The sequence below is a fragment of the Sesamum indicum genome, linkage group LG7 (genome assembly GCF_000512975.1).
Source record: "Sesamum indicum cultivar Zhongzhi No. 13 linkage group LG7, S_indicum_v1.0, whole genome shotgun sequence".
Classification (NCBI taxonomy): Eukaryota; Viridiplantae; Streptophyta; class Magnoliopsida; order Lamiales; family Pedaliaceae; genus Sesamum; species Sesamum indicum.
The window spans coordinates 11117264-11136985 of NC_026151.1; the positions used below are offsets into that span (position 1 = coordinate 11117264).

At 34.3% G+C, this 19722-nt stretch overlaps 3 protein-coding genes across 3 annotated transcripts; 2 read left to right on the forward strand and 1 right to left on the reverse strand.

Annotated features, from left to right (window-relative positions):
• On the reverse strand, positions 730–3980 carry LOC105167094. Its single transcript, XM_011086668.2, has 2 exons — positions 2862–3980; positions 730–1750 (listed from the first exon to the last, which is right to left on the reverse strand). The coding sequence occupies exons 1-2, from the start codon at positions 3837–3839 to the stop codon at positions 1037–1039; spliced, it is 1692 nt and encodes a 563-aa protein (XP_011084970.1). The 5' UTR covers positions 3840–3980; the 3' UTR covers positions 730–1036.
• LOC105167095 lies at positions 7041–11132 on the forward strand. The gene is made up of 2 exons (XM_011086669.2): positions 7041–8021; positions 10622–11132. Exons 1-2 carry the CDS (start codon positions 7582–7584, stop codon positions 10851–10853), a joined length of 672 nt encoding a protein of 223 aa, XP_011084971.1. The 5' UTR covers positions 7041–7581; the 3' UTR covers positions 10854–11132.
• LOC105167096 (17.3 kDa class I heat shock protein) lies at positions 11902–12646 on the forward strand. Its single transcript, XM_011086670.2, has one exon. It carries the CDS (start codon positions 12014–12016, stop codon positions 12497–12499), a length of 486 nt encoding a protein of 161 aa, XP_011084972.1. The 5' UTR covers positions 11902–12013; the 3' UTR covers positions 12500–12646.

The window sequence follows — 19722 nt, forward strand, 5'->3', positions numbered from 1 at the left end:
TTACAATAATATAAACATACGGTCAATGAGGCCTAATTCAATTGGCAAAGCTGAGGCTCTATGATCTTAAAAATCATGGGTTCGAACCCCACCCTATGCGCGGGATGTTTTGTCTACTGAATAGTAGGTGTTGTATCTACTGTAATAGTAAGTGTTGATTAAATTTTGTTTATTTGATATTATTGACAGAGTATGATTGTATATCCAACAAGAATAATTGTAATTAATTTATTTCAATTAATAATAATTTATCGCTCTTATTTAAAAAAAAAATAATATAAACATACAAATGTAAGTGAATAACAATTGATTGTAGATATATAGATATCTGTATTGTAGAAAAAACTTCATATAAGTTATAATGTTGGATGTAAGTTAATGTAATTCTTAAACTATGATACTACTAAGGAAAAAGTAAAAGGAAAAATGAGCATAAGCTTAAAAAGCAATAAATTTGAAGATAGTAAGAGAAAACATTGAGGTTATATATTTTATTTTTATTTATAATATATTTTAAAATATAAAACTTAATTATTATATGCATGTAAGAATAATTAGTTATAAATTATAAAAAAGAGATATTATAGACACCAAGTGATGATTTTAGCATTGCTGCGAAAATGGTGTGTCACGACAGTTAGTATATACAAATAGAATGGAGATTCCAAAATGCGCTGGACATGCGACCAGCCATGTTTTGCTATGTTTTTTACTTTATGGGTACCATGTCCATACGTGTCGATAATTTCTGTTCTTTTTGTTCAATTCTAAATATGTTGGTAAATGTTATATCCAACACACATGGGATATTACATGGGATTATTTGCCCGATGAATCACAGGGTTCAACTGTCGTACCAGTCTCCCTTCAGTTGGGAAGGAGTAAAGCGCTGGTCAGCAATTCAGCTTTTGAGGTTTTGAAAACAAACCAAAAACAAATGCCTTTATTTCCCTACCTGAAGATTGATTGCTTCAAATGGGAGAATTCCAGTTATAGATTTTACGAATGTAATACTAATAAAACCAAAAGGAGAGATTTAGCAGAGTTCATCTTCATCTTCATCCTCGTTGCTACGACTAATGGTGTCATCGTCATCAAGGTTATCATTTGTGCTGGCCTGTAGGCTTCGAAGCTGATGGATAGCATCTTGTGCATCCAAAACCAGAGCATCTTTGGCAACTTTCACAGAATTCACTTTCAAATCAGTGGACTTTTTGTCCTGAATGCATTTAGCATTCCTTAATGATTCTGCCTTTCTCTTGGCATCCCTGCAATGTAGCTGATCTATGTATTTCTCATGCAAAGCCTTGTTTTTTATCTGCTTCAAAACTGGGGGACTTGCAAAATCTTCCGTTTGTGAGCTATTTAATCTCGACGTCTCTCTGCATCTTGTAAGAACGCCAGATCCTTTGTTAGGCACTGGTGAGGTAAGTAATGTAGCCCCTTGAAAATTGAGTGAAGACGAATCCATTGTTGGCTCAAGAACGGCAAACAAATCTGTTTCATAGTCTTGATTTTCATTTTGTTGCTTTTGCAATAGTTGTCTTACGGTCTTCTGTGCTAGAAGCGTCTTCCTCCTGGTAGACCTAAGCCTTTTAGTTTTCACCTCAGCAGGACTAAGCAACTTACTAGCAGAGAAGGAGAGGGGTGATAAGTTCTTTTTTGCCCTTGAACGTGTTCGAGGCTGAGATGGGGTTAAGAGATCGGATTGAATTCTGTCAAAACATTCCTCAGCAGATTTTCCAGGCACCTGCAGCTCTGAATAACAATGTCAAATGAAGGTTGAACTTTGAAGACTCAGCAAGGAAAATGTTCTAACATCCCAAAAACGTGACAAATGGCTGCCTCAGTGGCTGAAACAATTTTATTCTGGAGCTTCACCATCCAGAAAATATGTAGAGAATGCAAGTACTGTTAGTCTAAATGGCAAAATAGCTAGCTTATATGCCATGACCCCCTAAGAGCTGATGAAGGTTACAAGTATAAGCCAAATACACCGCCCAGAATTGATTATCAAATTTCACTTGCTGAGTGAGTAGAGTGTGCAACTTACAAACGGTGGACCTTGCATGATGGAAGGGCACCAAGCAGCATATTACAACTAATTCAAGCCCTCACGAAGACACCTATTATCCATAATTAGCAGTGTCCAGCCTACAAATTTGAATAAGGAAAAGCAAAAAATTTGCTTCTCCTATTATAGAATTCTGATTTGTTAGGCTTTGTTGCATATATATTAACTTCTGGCCTTCCTCTCAACATTGAAATCATTTCTAGAGCAGCATAAAAAGGGGGGTTACAAGTTTCACATTTTCCAAAGGGAGGAGACTGCATAAGCATATCCAGAAAGAATACTTTGATAATGAAATTCATGTTCGACTCTTCTTAATAAAAACTAAATCAACACAAAAAGTATAGCTTAGGTGTAACACTGGCTGGGATTCAGTAAAACCTTTGAGCATTTGCAATGAAGGCACATTGCTCTTAATGCTAAAAGGAACTTGTGATTCACTACCAGAAATAAAACTTGTGCAAACCAGGAAGTCGAACTTACAGTAATATATGCACCATGATATAATGCATGATAGTGCTCCATGCAAAGGTGGAGTCAGCAGAAAGTTGGAGCAGCTAAACATCATTCATATCATTATCCTTTGAACAGATTTGAAATTCTAGTCCAGCATAAAGTTTTACATCATTTCTAATTTAAGATGCTAACCTACGTCCTTCTTTTAACATTCTCAATATCACTAAGACAGCCTAATCTCTTCTCGCATATATGAGTATGATGGAAAAGCAAAGGACAAAGAAATAGAAACATGTGTAACAAGAATTATAACAACTTTTTAAAGGCACATTACCATCTTAGCAACTTTCTTCCAAAAATGAGGTGTGGGCTTTGCCGTGAAATAGGCTCTTTGCAGGGCCAGTTCTTGCTCTTTGGTCCATCCCTGAACAATTTCACACTCTTCCTCGACTTGATATCTTTTCCTCTTCTCACAAATGTGCCTCTTTCTTTCACAATTTTTGTTAATATGCCGACATTCAGGCGACACATTGCCAGCTTCCTCAACCTGCTGGAAGATTTTTATTCGACTAGAGCAACGAGTAAACCTCTTCTCAATGTTCTCCGGGCTCTGCTTACAAGAACCAATACCAACTTTAGCCTTCCCTTCTTTGGGTAAAACCCTTACTCCCTCTTCAGAATCCTTCCCAGAACCCGACTCATTGCCCCGATTATATACAAATTTATTTCCGCGAATGAAACTTCTGGTCACCCTTCTCTCTATCACATATTCCTTCTGCAAATGCAGGACTTCTTCAGCTTTACTAACATTGGCTCTGCCATCCAATCTTCCAGACCTTTTGGCGCCAGGTTTCGCTGAACTTTCTAACCCAGTAACTTTTCTATCTCCATTCTTTGAAACTCCATCGCACTTATGAAGCTGACTATTTGCAGATTTAAGACCACAAACCAAACTCCTTCTCATCGCCTTCTCCATTACACATTGTTTCTGCAAATCCGGGCTGCTCAAGTTGGCTCGGCTGTCCAATCTTGCAGACCTCCTAGACCCTTCGATAGGTTTCCTCAAACTTTTCGACTCGCTCCCATTTCGCTTTCCCTTCCGCGAAATTCCATCCCCCTCTTTCTGGTTTTTGGCAAATGAGGAGACGATAGGTGTAGAGAAGAAATCAGGAGCCCGGAATCTTCTCGGGGCAGGCACTGGAGTCCCTGGATTTTCGAAGCCCGCTTGATTTTTGTGAAGAAATCTGGGGGATCTTCTAAGAGCATTGATGGGTTTATGTTCTTCATTGTTTCCGCATTTTCTGTCACGCATTTCCTCAAACAGATGTTCTGCTTGACGAAAAAAGAACGCAGCAAGGCGACGGGGGGAAGATGTGTTTATTCGAACTTCATTTTGTTGGAGGGACTTCCTCTACACTAAAGGCCCGAGGCTCAATAAAGTTGCCCGCTTATGTTTAGCCCACTATTGCAAGTCCAAATGGCCGAATGCAGCAAATATATCGGCCCATATCAACCACCAACCCACAATTTCACCAAGAACATTAAAAAACAATTACCTTATGAAATATAATTATTTATTTTTAAAAATAAACTGAGATGGAGCTTATAAGACGTACGAAATGATATTTTTATAATTAAGTTGAAAGAAATTATTAAAATTTTTAAAATACATTAAAAGCTCACTTTTTTTAAAAGAAAAAAAGCAAGTCCTAACATTTGAAATTTGGAGCTTATGTGCTGTTTTTTCTTTTTTAATGAAATCAAATCAAATACTTTTTGTAATATTTTATAAGCTTTCAAATATTTTGTAAGATGTTGTAAATCGAACACCCTCATAATTTGTTGAGGGTTGTTTTGCAATCATGTTTGTATTATAGTATTTATGTCATATATTGTTCTTTTACACGAACGCAATTGTCTTCGAACTGGCAACCTGGGCTTATCACTCAAATTGTCAATGATTTTGTTATATTGGGTTGTATTTTACAAGAGACAAATCTTCATCTTCAACTCAGATTTATGTTTTGTTCCTTAATTTTTGCTAATGAAATATGTTTATTACCAACACACACACACACACATTGTCCTTTCACAATGTGGTTTTCTGTCTTGGCTGCAATATTTCTTGATGGACATCTAACCACTCTTTCTTGCTTCCATTAATTGGAAGCCACTGTAAGATCTTACATACAATCCAACAAGCAAATAATAATATAAACATAGAATAGTAAGATCCAGTTGAGTTGTCAGTTCTTTTTTAACCATACATTTGGAAAACAATTGTATTTACAACTCCTAATCTACAATTCATTTATATTAATCATTCATATCTTTTGTATAATTATAGAAATTACCTTTAACAGTCAAAAATAGAGGAAATTTGTGTAATAATATTAACATTTTTGGATGATATATGCTTAACTTTTTAAAAAACAGAAAATAATTTGTGCAAATAATATCAACAATTCTGATGTTAGGGAGTATGAACGTATTGTATTCTTTAAAATTTAATATTATGCATATAATAAAAGCACAAGTCTTACTAAGACTAAATCCAGTGTTTTTTTTTTAATAATAATTAAAACTTATGAATTAATTATAGGTCGACGGCCTAAAAAGAATATATATTTGAAACAAAGTACAAGGTTTGGGTTGGCTGTTTGAATAGTATTACAAATGAATTAATAGGTTACTCTTATGATGTTTGTTTTTTTGCTAATTCATAGTATTTCACTAATTAATTTCTAAAAAGAATTAGTCCCCTTCAATAATTAACGAAAAGAAACAAGATTAAGGCTCCATTTGGCTTCATTTATTGAAGCCATTTCTCATGTTAATTGAGATTATTTCTCGTTTTATCGTGTTCGAGAAATATCAATGCGTACTATATATATGTAGTTAAAGTTATTTATCCAAATAATCACAGATTATTGTATATAATTTAACAATTTATATCTGAGTTAGAGAATTATGCACATGATTAGTATTCGAGTTCAACTCAATTATACATTTTTGTATGTCTTTGAAAGTTCCCTCTTTCACTAACACTTATTGGCTATAAGAATTGATTGTTCCGATCAAATGATTGTGGGTTTATGTTTATGTTTTTGTTTATAATTTTCAGTTTTTAAAACAGTAATTAAAATTAAAATATATTTATTTATATTTTTTATAATTAAAAATATATTAATTTGACACTACAATTTATTATAAAATGCAGTCGTATTAATTAATGTTTACTTGTTTATAAAACTGAAAATCAAAATCAGACCTCACCAATCATAAATGTTTACTTGTTTATAGAAAAAAGGAAGGGTTGGTTACTGTTACAGTGGCCGCAGCGCATCTCAACATGTAATAAAAGTACGACTTTTTGTCCCTTCTCAAAAGACAAATATTATTGTTATCCTTTTACTTTCGGCTCCGTTTCCTACTTTTCTTTTTTCTTTTTCTAATTATAAAGGGAGGACAAAAAATGATTAGCATACTAATTACATACGCTGTTATTATACAAGTTTTATATTATTGTGAAATATTTAATTTGATTCATACTTAAATAAATTCCATAAAATATAATAGTTTATTTTACTCCAATTGTGTTATTACTTTCATTTTACTCCAAAATCAATTACGTATCGAAATAAAATTTGATATAGATACAGCCGAAAAATATGACGAGTGAGATAATGAAAAATACATACCTGACATACTACCTAATCATGGGATTAATCAATAAACATTTGTATTTTTCTTCATACATATTACCTAATCATGGTATTCTATGAAGACGTGATCATAGATCTACTTTATAACTTACTAAGCTTCATTGTAGTACAAAATTCTCTTCGGACAGTTGCTTTCCGCCGTGACGTGTACATCATTCTATGACCCATTGCGACAAATAATTCAATATAAATATAATTAATATTTCCCAAAAAAAAAAAGGAAAAAAAGTGTTTATGAACAAATAAACAATTATTAATATGATCTGTCTCGACTTAGAAATATATTTTTTTTATAATTTACGAGCCCCCCTCCCCCCTGAATCACAATTCAGTTATTAAAAGTACAAATGAAATTTTGAAATATTAAAATGTTAATATAAAATAGTTTTTTCTTAATAATTCAAATTTTTGGATTATTTGGTTGTTTAACATAATTTTAGAGATAAATCAAACATGGGTTCAAATCTCATTATCCTAAAAAATTTTACGTGTAGGATTTGAATGTGAGGAAATGCGTTAATTTTATAAAAGTGAGATAAGTATTTCTCAATATACTAAAATAGAAATTAGAAATTTATTTTTTATGATATGGAGAAAGTATATTATCAAATTTCAACTGATGTGTATGTTTTGACAGAAAAAAAAAAAAGTTAATATTTTATGCAATATAAAATAAGTATCTATCAATAAATTAAAATAAAGATTAATTGTAAAGAAATAATTAACACTTGATATACCAAAGTATAAATAAATCATAGGTAATTAATTAGGTATTATTTGTATCCTAATGAGTCCTGACCCTTTGCGCTCTCATTTGACCTATCCAGTATCCATCCTTTGGTTTATCAGCCGACATATGCATTCACATGTTTAATTACGTGTACATACAAAATATGTGATGAATCTCACATGCCTGCTGAAAGCTGTTGGATACTTTTTGGTTTCTGATAAACTCTGTCAGAAAGGCAAAATTGGCTAAAAGATTTGCAAAATCTCCCAGCAAAAGAACCCCAATGGCCATTTGTTTCCCCCTTCACCGACGCTTCTGTTTCTCTACGTGAACTGTGTGTTCACCTCTTTATGCAACAAATCTCTGATTTCTTGCTCTTATCGTTTTTGGGACTTTGTATTTCGCCCCTGGGTACTGTCAGTCCCATCAAACGACAGATTAGAGGGGAGTAGGTGAAGAAACCTATTCCAGAGAGAGATACAGATATATATATATAGAGAGAGAGGGTTCTGTTTTTCGACCTCTGTTGGGAGTGTTATTGATGGTCCCAGCCTCATTTTTCCTGTACATGAAGATTCTTGATCTGGGCTTATGTAAAAATGTCGACTTTACAGCAGTCCCTTGATGTTGATTTAGAATCAGCTAATTGTGGTAAGGATGGTCGTGGCGGCGGCGGCGACGGCGGCAGCGGTAACTCCCAAGTCCCCGCCGTCAGGGAAGGTGGTGGACCACGCTCCTCTGAGGCAAATGAGATTGTTAGAGTCTTGGAAAATAATGGTAATAATAAGGATAAGGATGAGAGGAGGGAATCCAATGTTTCAGAGCGTTCAGTGGAGATAGTGGATCTGGAATCTGGACTTGATGAGACGAAGCTGCATTTGGACAGAACTGAGAGGGATTGTAGGATTTGCCAGCTGAGCATGGACGCAACCAATCAAGATTATGGGCTCCCCATTGAACTAGGTTGTTCCTGCAAAGATGATTTGGCTGCTGCCCACAAACAATGTGCAGAGGCTTGGTTCAAGATTAAAGGAAACAAGTAAGTTTATCTCACAAACTTCAAACTGTAATTTCATCTCTGATTTTCAATCTCTTTCAGCTTAGGAACCCCCAAATGGAGTGGGATGAATTCTGGTTTACTTTTATTTGTTCCATGTTTTGCTCTTGTCTGAATTTTCATCAAGAATTGGGTGCAATGTTTCATTGGTTTTGTTCTGGTGGTGGTATAGTCCATCAATATGAGTCAAGAATCAGTGAGGCGTTTGCTTTAGATGTGTTGTGATTTTTCATGTTTCTTGGCAAGTTTGTGAGTTGGAACTTCATCATTAAGTCTTACAGCCAGAAGGGGTGGGCGGTTGCAGTGTGAGGTGGATAATGTGAAGCTTTTCTTGGGAACAATGGCTGTCACTTTAAAGTGGGAAGTAAAGACTATTCTGATGTGGCAATAGTAGAAATGAAAGGATTGAACAAAAAGATGCACAAACAGCAGCTGTATGAAATGAAAAGAATCTATACAACATGGAAAAGATGAAAGCACTAGGAAAATTCCACTTTTATGGCCGAATATACTTTATTTTTTTTAGTTTGTGAGCATCTGACTTTCTTTAGTATTTGTGGGATTGGTAATTATTACTTGCTTGTCATTTTTGTGCAATTCTTGTTGCACTTGTGTTTTTTGACTTTGATTAATTATATGTTGTTTTGTGGAATTCCTAAAACCGGGTACTCCGTAATACTGTAATACTGCTTTCTGGTTTCTAGTTTTCTAACTTCAGTATTGACAATTGTTATTGTATTGCAGCCATTTGAGGAGTCAAAATCTTACACATTAGTGTCTTATACCCAAATTTGTATATTTTACAACTTGAGCAGGTGTTGTTAGTCGGTCATCTTGTTTATTCTCGTTTACATTTCCCTTTTGAGGTATCCCCCAAGGATAATTTATTCGGGCAGATGCTTGACTATCCATTGATCCACTCTTTCTATCATGTCTACAATCACCTGCAAGTGGATACTTTGTCTAAGCTGACCTGGCTATTTATGAGATGCCATTGATGGAATTTGAAATAGCACTTGTTAAATGTGTTAGTATCATCTTTTCTTGGTTTACTTAAAATACTTCTCCGAGTGACAAGATAGGAATTTGGATTCTTCAGATGTCATCTTGTTTAATTACATGCAAAACATTTCTGCCCTTTAGTAGTCTCTTTTGCGGTTTGTGGCCATTTCATGTTGGAGACAAGCTTGTTTTGGTTCCTTCCGCAAAATGCTTCGATATGTGTGGTCGGTCAATTGGCACAACTCTTGTTGGTGTAGGAATTGATCTTTAGATGTCCTAATGCTGTAGCCTATTTTCTTACACTTTTTTCATCAGTAACCATAGATGCTTCCCATGGATTGACAGTCAAGCCTTAACCACGTACACAAATCAAGCCTTACTAGTTCTCAAGCTAATATATTTTTGACCTCCAGTTTTACATCTTCCAGTCCTGTTAATTGTCGTACATCCAATTACTTCCTAGTGGCGAAAATTCTTTTCATTTCAGCTCCTGTAAAGCTTGCCGAGGAACAGTAGGAACACATTAGGCCTTAGGAAAATATCAAGAGTCTATAGGACCTTGTCTGTCAGAAATACCACCTTAAACTTGATCCCAGAAGAAACAAAATAAAACAAAAATATATTAACCAGACACTCCAGTAACTAACTATTTGAGGTAATGGCGATCTAAAATCAATGTGTTCAATTGATTATGTAGCAGAACTTTGAAATGACTCAACGATGGGAGACTTTTGGGACTATCGTCACTATCCTATATAATTGTAGGTAATAGAAGCATCAAGGAAAAACATTGAGAAAGAATTAATCTATTGATTAATTTTAGGCAGTAAAAAAATCATAAATTGATCATGAAGGAATACTATTGGGGAAGTTCTGTTGGAGCTTTATTTAGTCAATTACTCCTTGATTAATTCCTTGAAGTTTAGCTACTGAATTTTCCTTATGTTGGCCATTTTTGAGAGACTGGAATTTGGAAAAGCTTTGGTCAAACTAGTTCTTACATCCCAGATGTGTAGTATGTGTAGTAATACACAAGATTTATACTTTCATAGTTTTATGAGAAAGGAACAACCCAGATATGGTGTTTATACTACGTCCTAACTCTTGTCCAGTGCCATACTCTCAATTTGCACCTAACACGAGTTTGTAGTAGATTAGAGATAAGCCGTAATAGGATCAGAAAAATCATAGTCAATAATTTTTAGAACAGTCTAGCCTCGTTATAGAATCTCTCGCTACTTTATAGTTTCCATATGCAATTCCCAGATTCTGTAGTGTTGTTTTTGTTGCATATGTAACCATGACATGACTTTGCCACTTTTAAGGATTTTACCACTACGGTTTTGGACTCTTGATAGTGGTATGTGTTAATTCCATTAAAGTAGAAAGAAAAAGGGTCATCTAAATTAGTGGAGTGTGCACTACTTGTCAAGAGGGATGATATCTAATAACTTGTTTCTTGACACAATAGAGTAAACCATATAAAGTTTCACAGGTAGATGTTGACTTATCTACAAAGCTTAATTAAGATGTTTTCTCTCATTCTACACCAATAAATTTACTTTGTTTCAAATTTGCAGAATCTGCGAGATCTGTGGATCAATAGCCCAGAATGTCGTCGGTATAAATGAAGCTGAGCTTATAGAACACTGGAACGAAACAAACGATGCGCCCCCTGTAGTCATGGCTTCTGCACCTGTTTCACAGCCTCGAAACTTCTGGCAAGGTCACCGTTTTCTAAACTTCTTGTTAGCTTGTATGGTGTTTGCGTTTGTCATCTCGTGGCTTTTTCACTTCAACGTGCCCTCATGAGATCAATTGTCAAAGGACCTTAAAAGGTAAAAGTGGAGATACCCGTCGGTCAAGACATCTTTTTCAATTTATAAAGGCTTGTTCGGTACTAAGTTGTGTATATTAGTGATAGTGTTGCAGAAGGTTTGGATTTGCTATTGTTTTTTTTGTACTATTGTTTGTCTAATTAAAGTGGAAATATGTTGTTTTATGCTTTATTTCTCTAACTTTATGTTGTCTTAGTGTTCAAGTGTGAGTAAACGTTGTGAGCTTTCGTTTATTCAAAATGCCTTGAGCTCATTATGTTCCCTCTACTTATCCATGAATCTCCTATCAATATTTATAGGTTTGGCTTTTTCAAGTGGACAGTTAAGATTAATCTTAATGATCTGACGAGTAACTCTCAAAAACTTTTTTAATAGTATTTTTAAATATTACAGAAGTTTCTACATTTACATATACTACTTTCTTAAAATTTCTCACAATTTCTATATTTTTCTAAAACCTTCGTTCACAAACTTGAAACAAGTTTTTTGGTTTCTCTACCACAAATCAACAAAATAACGATGATGATAAAAGTAGTAATGAAGTTATTAGTATAACTTTTAACTTATTTTTAAGTTAAACTATACAATTAAATTTAGGTTCGTATAATAATTAACTTAATTCTATCAAACTTAATTTAAATAAAAAAATTTCTCCAAGTAAAAATCATATTTTTGATCTATGTGTTAGGATTTTTTTCTACTTAGTCCCATTTGCAAAAGATGAATTTTTTTTCAATTCTAATCCTCACGTGCATTTTTCATCCAATAATTAATTGTTGGACGAAAAATATAGGTGAAGATTAAAATTGACAAAATTTTTAATTTATGAGATGAAATATACAAAAATCATAACAAATAAAATTAAATTAAAAATAAAAATCTGAACACATGAGATCAACAATACAATTAATTTCCCTTTCCTTGAAAATCATATGGAAGTTTGTAGAACTGTTAGCATGTATGACAGATGTAGTTCAGACACTAGTCCAGTAAAGTCAGGAAAGCGCCAGAATCCTCCTCGTACCTATATATACCACATTCCTCAAGAGATTTCGGACAATCGAATCCAGCATCACATAAACACGCGACTCAAACTAGATTTCCATTTTCTCAACATTTCTAGTAAGTACAAGAATGTCTCTGATTTCAAGCGTTCTTGGCAACCGCCGAATCAACGTCCTCGACCCATTTTCCCTGGATATCTGGGATCCCTTTGAGGGTTTCCCGCTCTCAACCACACTTTCCAACGCTCCGGGCTCCGCCGGCTCCGAGGCCTCGGCGTTAGCCGCCGCCGCTAGGATTGATTGGAAAGAGACGCCGGAGGCCCATGTGTTCAAGGCTGATGTTCCCGGCCTGAAGAAGGAGGAGGTGAGGGTGGAGGTTGAAGACGGTAGGATTCTGCAAATCAGCGGGGAGAGAAGCAAGGAGCAGGAGGAGAAGAACGACAAGTGGCACCGCGTGGAGAGGAGCAGCGGCAAGTTTCTCCGCCGCTTCAGGCTGCCGGAGAATGCCAAGTTAGATCAGATTAAGGCGGCGATGGAGAACGGGGTGTTGACTGTCACTGTGCCGAAGGAGGAAGTGAAGAAGCCTGAGGTCAAGGCCATTGACATTTCTGGTTGATTGGTGCAATCTCAGTTTGATGAAATTGATCAACTTTCGCTATATTATATATTGATCCGCAACAATTGTGTGTGTATTAATTGAAGATGTGTGCAATTTCCTTTGAAATGTATAATAAAAATACACCAATCTTCTTACATAACCAAATATATATATATATATATATATATATTCTATATTGTGAATGATGTGCATTAATAAAAAATATTAAATTGTAAGGGTAAAAGAGTAATTTGATATGTATGAGGCACACCTTAAACATATATAACTCACCACACCATATAATTTCCAAGACCCCTATAAATACCAAAATATTAATTTTTTATGCAAATTACTGTTCATTGACTAGAGACCATTCTCTTGAAAATTGCACTTTGCGGAAATTACATTTAACCTGGTATGCAATCGCATCGTGGTAAAATTTCAATTTTATCCTTTAGCAAAAAAACCTCGACTACATCATTGGCGCCGTCTGTGGGAACAATTTACCTCGACGCTAAGCATGCAGGCCAGATCTCGAGCCCGTGGCGTACACAATCCGGACGCAATCCGCAAAGCCCAAGTAAACGGAGTGGAACAGAACCCGCCTGGCGAACAGTCAACTCCTCAGGAGGTAACCTCCCTAACGCATGAGCAAGCACACCTCGAGTAGTAACTCAACATATCTTTCTCCTCCTTTGATTTTTTCAAAAATATTGTACTTCGAATTTTAAGTAATGAAGTTAGTTTACTTGTCGTAGCCCCCACAAACGAAATAAATTTAGACATAGAGATCCTTAAAGTTTCACGAGGACCCTAGAGGCAAAAATCGTCATTGTCATATAGACAAAAGTCGTTATTGCCCCGGGACCCTCTAAATGGAACTTTCATTAAGATCCTCGTCAATAATGTCGCCCCGAAGACTTTACATCCCTTTGAAGTTGGTGAAAGACCAACTCCGGGACATAAAGTATCCTTTGAGGCAACGTCCCCTTATCTAATTCTTGAGGCAAGGTCCCCTCTTAAAAATATTGGAATTGAAAAATTTTGCCCCCCCTTTCGAAGTTGGTAAAAACCTAACTATGAGGCTTGAGCAAAAACATCCCTAGAGGCAACATCTCATGAATACAAATTATAAGAGAACAAAACAACATAAGTGTAGTGACTACATTTATATGGAGTATTATCGAGTTACCTACCAAAAGTTTCAACCTAATGGATTGTAAAAAATCACCCCAAGAGTCTACATCCTTAAAAACAAAATTGGCGCCGCTTCACCCTCTCCAAAATCTTGGGGGGCTCCATTACCAAATGTAGGAATTATTTACTGGGAATCTCATCTCTTGAAGATGACGTCGAATTTATCAAAATGACTGAAAGAATTCGGCGCGAAAGATGAATAAATTCTGAATAACTTCTACTAATAGATAATGAGAGCAAATATTGTTAAAAATATTTGCTGGTGTAGTGGTAGGAGTTCCCACTTACCACCCAGCTCAAGGCATTGCCTCGAGCTGAAGTACTCGCTGGCTGGCACAGCTCGAGGCAATGCCTCGAGGTGAAGTGCACTAGCTCGAGCTGGACTCGGGGTTCACCACCTGGTGCACCCGGTACACCCCACCGGCTGGTAGCTTGAGTGAATGCCTCGAGCTGAAGTACACGTCGGCTGGAGGCTAGGACTCGGGGTGCACCAGGCTGGTAGTTGGAGTGCGCCAGCTCGAGGCAATGCCTCGAACTGGACTCAGGTGCACCAAGTAGTGCACCCCGCCGGGCCGGCTGGCACAGTTGGAGGCAATGCCTCGAGGTGAAGAGCGCCAGCTCGAGCTGGACTCGGGGTTCACCACCTGGTGCACCCGGTGCACCCCACCGGCTGGTAGCTGGAATGAATGCCTCGAGCTGGATTCGGGCTGCACCAGGTACACCAGCTCGAGGCGCCTCAAGACCCCGGTGCGCCGGCTGGTGCACCCCCCTCGAGCTGCCTCGAGCTGGGCTAGGGGTGCACCCCCAGCTCGAGCCGGGCACCAGACACTGTTGGCCAAGCATTCGCACTGCCATCCACTCCCATGTGTTAACTCAATTCCGAAGAGTGTTTACTCTCGGACAAAATATTACACTGGGTAGGCATATTCCGTCCGAGAGTGGGGGGCTGCATGATATGCATTAATAAAAAATATTAAATTATAGGGGTAAAAGAGTAATTTGATATGTATGAGGCACACCTTAAACATATATAACTCACTACACCATATAATTTTCAAGACCCCTATAAATACCAAAATATTAATTTTTTATGCAAGTTACTATTCATTGACTAGAGACCATTCTCTTGAAAACTGCACCTTTTGCGGAAATTACATTTCACCTAGTGTGCAATCGCATCGTGGGTAAAATTTCAATTTTATCCTTTAGTAAAAAAACCTCGACTACATCAGTGAATAATTAAAGTTGGTATTCACAAGTGTTGTATTAATGGTTGGTATTTATTATTATTTTTAATTATTATAAAAAATAATATCATTGTTATCGTAAATTATAATAACCTCCCATAAAGTTCTGCATAATAAGAAATATTTTTTTATTATTTAAAAATTTATTAATATTTTTTTGATTTTAACAACTATTTAATAATTACCTCAATTCGTTAGCCTTTGTTAAGTTGTCATTGATCTTTGTGGTGAATTGATCAAAATTGAATTGATTAAAATACCTTTTTAATTAAATATTATAATTTTATTTATTTGAAAAATATATCAAAATGCCTTGTGAATTAAAAATTATAATTTTATTTATTTGAAAAATATTTTTTTTATGGATTAAGTGAATAATTTTCTTATAACTTTTCAAATCTTTTTGTTTACCGCGTCTGATTTTTTATAAATTTTTTAATTTTTTAAAAATACAATAAGGATAGAATTGACAATCTAATACTTCAATTTAAGAATTACATAATTTTTTTAAAATTAATAAAGTAATATTTTTATAACTTATAAATATAAAACAATAATATTATTAAAAAATTAATTTTTTTAAAGTTTATTTGTGCATGTTTTAGACATTGATATTAAATATTTTATAATATGTGTTAATAAATAACCATCAAAATATTTATAAACTATTTATATTATTATTTTAATTTATGAATTATATGTAAGTAAAAATAAATCATACATATATGTACAAATATATTTTATATAATTGTATATAAAGGATACAAAAGAATAATTTGGGTAGGTTTGGGGCCAAACCACTAAAACATGAGATCCGCTTAAGATTTCAAAAAACTCGCCTTAATCGGGATGGATCCAAGTTTCAATACGAACTTATTGTCATTTCTAAATGAATTAAAACTTTCCAACGTGATGAGTACTCAAATATCATATCTGCAAAAGGACCAAAACATCCCTCATTAAGGGCATTACAGTCATTTCGCGATCAGGATCCGCGAATATTATAACAGGCGGGTCGCGTGGGACCCGACCCGGATCGCGTACACCGACCGGAAACCCGGACAATCTCCACCGTTCGATCAGAACGCATACCAACGAGATAAGGCCACGTGGCCCAGTACTTACCGTACAACTGTGTATTATAAATAGACCCCGACACGCCATAAATGGGGTAACTGATACGCATTAATTGAGACCGAACTCCTAGATCGAACCAATTTCATTCGACCAAACTAACTTGAGCGTCGGAGGGTCATTGTCGGGGACGTGCCCGACGAGCTCACAGTTCGTGTTTTCATTCTCAGGGAACCCAAAATCTGGTCTTGGACGAATAGGCGCTTCGAGTAGAGATCGCATCACGAGATCGCATATTTCGACCCGGATCACAACGTATCGTAAAAATAGAAGAAAATTATGAAAAATAAATATTTTAATAGATAATTTTTGTTAAATTCTTGAATCGGACTCAATGTAACGTAGATCTATAACCCAACACACTTAGACCCGAGACGGGACCCAGTTCAAAAAATTGGGTTGGGGCTGGAGCCGGGTTTGATGCTGGAAAAATAGTAGTTTGAGATGTATGAAGTATTTCTACAACATTCCAACTAAATGTATTCAACTAATAATGTCATCATCATATCCACTCATCTTATCCGACATTATCGTATTTTGGACATAACTAACTTCAGAAAAAAAAAAAAAAAAAGGGAAAAGAAAGATATTATTCCGATTTTTTGGAGGAGATCGACAAGGATCGATCATCGGATATATACATGTTACCCGATATATACTTTGAATCATGACAATTATTTATAGTTCACGCACTTAATTCAAATGAATTATTTGAGAATACATATATATGTGTGTGTAGCTTTTGTGATTTATAAAATACTGTAACCAAGAAATGTGAGTATGGACATTGAGGACGACACAATCACATGTATCTCCATACTAAGAATGCAGCCTTCCCATACAACAACAAATATGCATCTGAAAAACATACAACCAAACACCCTGTGGACATCACATGTCGCTTTTTGTGTTTTCCTACGATCAAGATTAATTATTATTATCATTATTTTTTAAATTAGTGAGCTCATAGATTTATCGAGTTATGTGATTTTCTTTTCATTTATAACAAAAAACAAAGTGATTGACAAGACAAGATTATTAACACATACTGACGGTCTTGTTCATAACTTTTTTCGGACAGAAATTTTTTGTCCGCATTATTGATGAAGAAATATGAACATATCCATCGCCACATTTATTGAAGATTGATTAAGGATTAAACCTGATTATTATTCCTAATAAAATCATAGTTAACGCTAATTAAATCTATGTAATATATATGTATATTATGAACTAGCTAGTACGAACGTGCGTGACATTATTACTTGGTTTTTTTTTTTTTTTTTTTATCAAGCACTAATTAAATTTTGTGAAACATGCGGCGGATTTGGATTGAAGATACGAATCCAATTATGGTTAATAAATTTAGTTATGATAGGGCATTAATGAAGTTGTGGAGATGATGAATCAAGAAAATAATTAATTAGAATAAGAAATGAAAAATTAAGGTTAAGGGCGGTTGGGATTAACCGACGACCATGTTAGTGTAAGTTCTAAGATGTCGGTTGCTCGCATTAATGGCTTAGGCCGACAAATTACATGTTAATCACACATCTTCATTAATTCTATCTACTTCCTTCCTATGTTTTAAAAATCACACTTATCCTGGCTCTTTAATTCAGCCCTCCTTCATTGCACATGATTTTACCCTATAAAAGAAAAAACAGAAAATTGTCCATCATAAAAAAATTAAATTAGAAACTTGTCATACAATATTTTAATTAATTGCGACAAATACTCTACAAAATTTGTCAATGTCAACAATTAGTAATTGAACTAATTGAATGAAAATTGTATTTTATTTTTTTCGTCTATAGCAAATATTCATGTAGGTGTCTTAAATCAGATGCGTTTCTCTCGGTCTCATAATTATTAAGGACAAAAAAGATAATAATAGAATATAAATCAGATGATATATATTGTGTCTGAGTGTCCAAAATATGTTCCCTGGACAACGTGAAAGACAAGGGCTCACCTGACATTTGATACTCTCCACTGCATCTATGCCCATCATATATTCCATCTCTATAATTATGTTTTCCAATTATTCCCTCAGTATTTTGTACTTCTCTACCAAATTTAGGGCTTAATTTTGAGGGTTTTTGGCTGCATTTTTTTTCCCTTCAAGATATCGTATATATAACATGTCTGGAGCTTACAACTCAATCAAAGTGTTTACTAAATATGATTTTTTTGCCCCGAAAAATCGTATATGGTTTCAAGATAAGATGTTTAGGATCTTATAAAAAGTAAAATCAGCCCATCCATTTTTTATAAGACATTCTAAGTTTTTTAATCTTAATATCATATCGACAAAAATAATATCATAAATTTTATTAATATTTTATTTTTAGCCTTCATATAATCAACGTTTTTCACCCGAAGTAAAAATTATTTATTTATAAGACTTAAGTTTGATGGCTTTTTAGGTCATTGTTACAATATGAACAACTTATTATGTCATATATTTTAATTACATTTTATAATCGTTGACATTTTACTTATCCAAATATTTAATAAAATTAGCATAAACGTAATTAAAATAACTTTATACAAGTATAATAAATGATTTTTTTCTCCAAATAATATTTAATTAGAGTTTAATCAATATTGACTAAAATTAATTACTCTTTTTTAGTGTATCCATCAATTTAATCATCTGTTATATAATTAATATTAATCTAAATTAATTCAACTTAAACTAAAATTTGGGATGAAAGTATTGAGAGGTAAAGGCGACAGAAGAATAAGTTATATAATTCATCAAATATATTTGCTTTCGTGGAATTTTAGTTTCCAACGGGCTTCTATTCAACTTATCTGAATTATTGCTATAAAGTATATATAGTGGTGTCATGTAGCTTTCATCACAAGTCAATAATATTATTTAAAATAATATAATTTAGATACAATGTCTTGAAAACTACACAAACTGTAATATGAATTTAAGTACGTGTTTTCCTTAGTAGAATAATCAAATGCAACATTATTTGAAGATACAACCGTGTTAAAAATAGTTACTTTTACTATTGTTATTATTATTTTTTTGTCAATACCTTAATTATTACATCAATATATGAATCAGTAATTCATTTGTATAAATTCATGAATAACTAATTAATTACGACGAATAACTAATATTGAGGTATAAATATATAAAAGCTATCTAGGTATTTGGCTTTCTTGAAGCACGAATATGCCCTATGATCTTTGCCAATCTTGGAGAAGATCCTCATCTCTCTTATTATCTTTAAGATACACTTGTTTTTTCTTTAAACCAAATCTTTTTTTGATATGGTTTATTAAACCTAAACCTATTTGTATCCTAAATATATGAGAAGAACTCATCGGATGAACCTAAAGTTTTATCTGAATTAAGTGTAGTTACTCGATCGAAATTAATCGTACTGTAAGTATTTTCTTATATATCAATCGCATTGTAGGTATAATACATTTATTATGTGATTCGTTTGGAATTGATCGAGTTTAATTTAAAATTGGGATTTTATGCTTATTAAAATCCAAATAATTTTATTTAACATAATAATAAATCCTAATTAATTCCAAGAAAAAGTATATATAATTATTATAGACTGATTGACAAAGCATTTGTCTCCCTGCCGTGGATGGAAACAAATAAAGCGGGCGTGCGTTCACGACATA

Bases quoted from the DNA above. Each gene is read 5' to 3' on its own strand.
- LOC105167095 (XM_011086669.2), top strand. From the start codon at position 7,582: ATGTCGACTTTACAGCAGTCCCTTGATGTTGATTTAGAATCAGCTAAT. The intron at 8,022-10,621 runs GTAAGTTTATCT...TCAAATTTGCAG, and splicing joins TTCAAGATTAAAGGAAACAA to AATCTGCGAGATCTGTGGAT.
- LOC105167096 (XM_011086670.2), top strand. From the start codon at position 12,014: ATGTCTCTGATTTCAAGCGTTCTTGGCAACCGCCGAATCAACGTCCTC.
- LOC105167094 (XM_011086668.2), bottom strand. From the start codon at position 3,839: ATGCGTGACAGAAAATGCGGAAACAATGAAGAACATAAACCCATCAAT. The intron at 1,751-2,861 runs GTAATGTGCCTT...TCAGAGCTGCAG, and splicing joins GGAAGAAAGTTGCTAAGATG to GTGCCTGGAAAATCTGCTGA.